This window comes from Sphaeroforma arctica (genome assembly GCF_001186125.1).
Source record: "Sphaeroforma arctica JP610 unplaced genomic scaffold supercont1.309, whole genome shotgun sequence".
Lineage (NCBI taxonomy): Eukaryota > Ichthyosporea > Ichthyophonida > Sphaeroforma > Sphaeroforma arctica.
The window spans coordinates 57,199-62,984 of NW_014040249.1; the positions used below are offsets into that span (position 1 = coordinate 57,199).

A 5,786-nucleotide genomic window follows, 5' to 3' on the forward strand; every position below is an offset into this window, starting at 1 on the left:
GTAGTATACATATATGTAATATATATATATATATAAATATTTATATATCTGTGTGTGTGTTTGTGTTTGTGTACTTTATTATTTTGTTTGTTCGCTTCATACCTATGGGCGTGAAGCCTAGGAATACTTAAGTGCGCCATCCCAATCGATTGACAAACGGCAGGGATGGAAGTTTTCGTAACCAAGTAAAATCTCGGCGTACATTTATGTGTGTGCGTGTTTTTGAACAAGTTTGACCGTGCAACATTTTTTGACCATGGGTGGATAGAAGGCCTTATAATATATATTTTATTGGTCGTGTACTACACTGAGTTCTACAAGTAGTCACCTTGCAGGCAGTGGTGATTAACCAATTTGTCCCCTTATTCGTAGTCTAAAATTATATTTTTCTTTGTTTGTATTAGCAATATTATATTCCTAATGTTCTAATTACTGATAACATTATTGTGCAAGCTCATAACCCTAGAAGCTTCAGTCGCCATTTAACGAGCTCAATCGAATGCGTCAGAAAAAAGCAATTCACGCTTACAATCCTGGTGACCCGATTTTCTCTATGAAATTATGTACTGTCTTTGTGTTATTGGTCGAGGTCTATTCAATCGACAAGGGCTTGAAGATGTGGCGACCCACCTGGTACAGGGGTATGTGTACCGTATAACGTATTAGAGGATGTATTCATGCTCTCGATTCTGCTATCCGTGGCCAACCTGTGGGTGCCACCCAACCCGGAATCACTGGAATCGTCGTGTTCATCTCTGGAGTGTTTGAAGTCTCTACATTTCCCCATATATGGGTATTCGTCGGCATTGGGATTTTGGGGTTCACCTACAACCGCCCAATGTGTGTAGATGTAACGCTCCACCTGGGCACTGGTCCATCTCCTCGCAGGATTGACGTCCAGCATGTGTATTAAAAGCGTGGATTGTGTATCGGGAATGGTTCTCCAGGGCTGCTGTGTGAAGTCATGGCGCAAATACATTTGGTACTCTTTACTACGATGCGAGGCTTCTCCCCAAGGGAAGCGACCAACAAGCAAGCAGAAAAGCAACACGCCCAACGCCCACACATCTGTAGCCTTGATATCCACTTCAACGTACGTGGCATCTTGATTGTACCATAGTTCTGCGGCCATGTAGGGAATTGTACCCACATGTCGCTTATAAAGAGCACCGGGTCGTTCATTCACGCACTCAGACAGTCCAAAGTCGACTAGCTTTGCTGTCTTCTTACTCGAATCCAGACATACATTCTCCAGCTTGATGTCTCGATGGGCCACCCCTACGTCATGCATATATCTAATTGCAGACACCAGCTGTGTAAAATAATGGCGCACGCGCATGGGATGTGCCCCTATATTTGGAATGACCGCACTATACAGCTCACCTCCCCCCATATATTCCTGTAATAAGACCATGACCTCATTATTCTTGGCAGTTTCGTACAAGGCTACGATATTAGGATGGTGCAACCGACTGTGTAACATGGCTTCTCGGTCGACGAAGGCGATGTCCGACTTTTCCAATCTTTGTTCTTTCACAACCATTAAGGCGCCTGTAGCCCTTTCCTTGGCTAAGAACACTTCAGCGGTACTACCCTGACTGAGTGTTTTGATGACAACATACTCGCGCAGTAAGTCCTGGACATCACCGTATTTGTGATAATGAGTGTTATACATATTAATTGGAAAGCCTCGAATTCTTGAATTTCCTTTCAGTATTTTCGAAGACATCTGAATACCCACTTCTTGTGAGCACATCTCGTCGGCAGGGTTAGCTATGCTGTAACTTGTTAACGGTTTTTGCAGTATGTGTGCCTCTATGCTAGCACTCTCATTGCACTCTGCGTGTTTTGAATGAACGGTAGTGGTTTGCAAAGCATATTTTGCAAGTTGTCTTGAGTCTTCCCAACAACCACCTACATAACTCATATTGTAATTTTTAATATAGCCGAGCGTAAAGGACATCCGTTATAAGAGAAGTGTTCAATTGTCCATGCGACAGAGAACTTTTCCAAGAAGTGTGATGGAAGTTCCTCGCATACTATTGAAAAAAACTACATACAGTCGTATTCACAACTTCACTCGCACTGATAAATATACAAGATCTAATTGTTTACATTGAACAATCTATTGCATTTTTATCACGTAGAGAGTCAACCACAAATATTGTTGAAAAAAACATTTGACACCTTAGCCTTCTAAGTATGTACGTACATACTAAAATATATTATTGACACATACCTGGTTTTTGTTCTTAAAAAAAATTGACATTCATACATTACATAGTGTTCATTAGATCTATTTCTGAAAAATAGACAGGAACTGCAAGGAAATTAGGAAACTCCGAAACTCAAAACTGACAAGTGAAAACTCAAAACTGGCAAGAGTCGGAGTGTCCGGCTGGGCCTGGTAGTTAGCGTGTCAGCGTGTGTCGTGTGACGTGTCAGGCCGTCATGAGTTCAGGCTGTTAAATGTCAAATGCCAATCTATTTACATACAACCTGAGGTTAACGGCGGGCGCCGGGCGGCAGCCGGCTGATGAGTGCAGGACTCCAGGACTGCAGTCACTCTGCAGCCTGCAGGTGCAGACTAAGGAAAGGAGTCAGGCCCCCAGGCCCCCAGCCTCTCAAGACTCAGGCACTCAGTATTCTACTATTCTCTTTTTCGTCTTACAAAACAATATACAACAACCCAAATTTTAAAAAAAAGCTTGCGTAGTGTTGTACTCTACTCAGTACTCGCTGCTGTCGACAACTCTCGGCACTCAAAAGTCAACACAGCACTCTCGACAGCCGACACTATCGAGTGTCGAGTTGTCGGTTGTAATCACGCCTCACGACTCACGACTCATCTCACGACTCACGACTCACGATTCACGACTCACGACTCACGAGTGTCGACTCATTGCCACTGTCGAGTGACAAACTGTCAACTCGCGCGCGTGAGAGAATCTGTGATTCTGACTCGTGTGAAGTGTTAAAACAAAAATAATAATTTAAAAAACAATACTATAGTACATACTTAATTCAGAAATACAACTATATTTGTAGTACATATTAGGCGGTTCAAATGTGCTACTTTGTTTTAGGGTTTATTTTCGCCCCAAAATACAGGGGGGGGGGAGATAACAAAATTCAATATCGGCATTGAACCCTAGTTGTGCCCTCTAGTTTGTGATACATTTTCAAACCCTAAGATTGTTGTTTATATTGAGAAAAAAAATATTATTTGATATTTTACAAAGTGTTTGGGACTGCAGTCAGTGCAGTATGTATTTATTAATAGAGGTCTAGAGAGCGACATACACGATAGAGCATGCCAATATGTATTGTATTGGGTCAAAATGTGCCTATATGTGTACAAAATTTAAAAGTGCAAAATGCACCAAAAATCCAAAAAGCAGGGGGTGGGGGCCGGGGGACCCTAAAACAAAGTAGCGCTTCCAAACCGTCTTTTACTGATTACAAAATATACAAATACATATTCATAATGTATTTACAATTTACATACATACTGGCGGCTAGCCTGTGGCCTGTGGCCTGTGGGGCGTGGGCTGTGGGCCTGTGTCCAGTGGGCTGTGCGAGTGCGCGGCTATGCGGCTGTGCCACCTGCGCCTTTGACTCTTCGCTCTACTCCTGTGAGTCTGTGAGTCTGTGACTCGGTGGCTAGCTACGTTATTATTAGTCGTTATTTACGTTTACAAAGGTCATAAGGTGAGTAGAACAGGTTGTCAGTCTTTTTTTTTCAAACAAAAAGCTTCTTTAAAACCTCGTTACGTTCACAGGAGCTACATTCAAACGCATACTTTAATTTGGCTTCTATTTTTGTTTTATTTGGGTGCAATATTTGGGCACTGAGGTCACACCGAGGTCACAGTGAGTGAGGTGCAAAATAATGATTTTTTTGGGATGCCTTCATGTGAGGCAAAAGGAGAAAAACAAAAGGAAAAAAAGTGTTTCATTTTGCTAGAAGAAGGCATAAATTAAATAATAAATATGTATGAAAAAAGGGAGAATGGAGCTGAAGTCTGATTGCTTTTTATACCCATTCTTTATATTTTTGTACGTTTATACGCAACAATGTATAGTTGTATACGTTGAAATAAAATATCGTAATAAGGTTCGCCTAGGCCCTGTGGCCTACTCTATAGTAGAGGGCCTGGGCCCAGGGGCCCTACTCTCTACTAGTAGGGGCTGGGCCGCTGGGGCGCTGGGCCGCTGGGCCCCAGTGCCGGATTCCAATTTCCAGTTCGTTCAGTCACTTCTGAAGGTCTGATAGAAAGAGATAGAGTAGTAGGTAGTCACTACTCGCTACTCACTACATACTGAGTCGTGTCTCTCATTTAAACTTTATCGTTACTGTATTGTGAATGTATATGTATGTAGCCATTTTCATAATAATAAACAAAAAGTAGTTTCTATGTACAGTTGTATACACTTTCAAGACATTTCTACTGCTCTAGAGCTCGCTCTCTACTTGTAGAGTGTATTTAGTATTTACTACATATTATATTTATTTAGTAAATGCTAAATAAGTAAATGTTCTCTCTCTGTCTCTCTGTAGTCCGTACTCTGTAGAATTGCGTCACTATGTACTGCCACTCTCTCATTATCAGTTGATCACGAAAGTCCCAAAAAGTTAAAAGTACTGTAAAAGCAAAGTCCACACCATGAGTGTTGACTGTTGACTGTGTCCATAGAATAAAGAAAATTATACCTGTGGCCATATTCACAGTCTTTAAAAAAAGGAGAGGAGAAAGAGAGAAAAGATAAGTCACGCCTAAGTATAAATAACCCCACCAGAAAGCACTCAAGTCTCAAAGTGACAAAGAGAGAAGATCAGAAGCAGCATGTGTAACAGATAGTGATATTTCCTCATTTCTGATTGGCCTTACCGGAAAGTCTGAAACTCAGAAACTGAATTGAAAGTCTTTTTATTTTAACAAAAAGCAAATAATTATTTAATGTTGTTTTTATTTTGTTTTTCAAAAAAAGCAACTACGTACATACCATCAAAAACAATTTATTCTAGAAAAAGTGCACATTCCAATGATTCCAGAGTAGATAATAACGTGACGGTACGGACGGCATGGACGGTTACCCGTCCCGGGCGGGCGCGATCGCCACACCGCCACCATAAAATACTTTCTTTTTGTAACAAAATTGGCATTCTTATACGAAGTAATTGAAATTTGGATCCGAAATCCGCCCAGACTCGCACCAGTGATTGGCAACAAAGATAATAATAAAGAAGCCTTGCATAGCCGTCGAGAGAGAAAACAGAGGCAAATTGAGTGTGATAGGTGGCCTTCATATTGGAGATGGTTAAGACTGCGACCACTAAGTCTACCTTTTGGTTTTGCGACCACTGTGTCTGACGCTCTCGACTGACGCGTTAGAATTACGACCTGAACTTGCAACCACCAAGTCTGACGCTGACGCCTGCGACCGCTAAACTTGAAGCTTTCGCCTGCGTCAGTTAAGTCTGACGCTTAACCTTGCGACCACTAAATCTGACGCTTATACTTGCGACCAAGGGTTGACATAGTGGTCGCATTCTTAACAAAGCGCTATATATTGTGGCCAAAGTTTAAAACCGGGTGGCCACTATCGCAGTGCCTGCTTTTGCCCACACGTTTTACGGACATATTGATATAATAATCCCTACTGAGATTCTTCACCTTTTCTCGCTTTACATCGCAATGTTCACTTAGCTGTACCTGAGTATCATTTATATATATATATATATGTGTGTGTGTGTGTGTGCGTGTGTGTGTGTGTGAGTATAT

General features: G+C 41.6%; 1 protein-coding gene across 1 annotated transcript; it reads right to left on the minus strand.

Moving 5' to 3' along the window:
• Nucleotides 1-271: 271 nt before the first annotated feature.
• On the minus strand, nucleotides 272-1,898 carry SARC_05061 (CAMK/CAMKL/CHK1 protein kinase). Its single transcript, XM_014301088.1, has one exon. The coding sequence runs from the start codon at nucleotides 1,754-1,756 to the stop codon at nucleotides 596-598; it is 1,161 nt and encodes a 386-aa protein (XP_014156563.1). The 5' UTR covers nucleotides 1,757-1,898; the 3' UTR covers nucleotides 272-595.
• Between the last annotated feature and the right edge of the window lie 3,888 nt (nucleotides 1,899-5,786).

Excerpts from the sequence above, each read along its gene's own strand:
- SARC_05061 (XM_014301088.1), bottom strand. The coding sequence starts at position 1,756 with ATGTGCTCACAAGAAGTGGGTATTCAGATGTCTTCGAAAATACTGAAA.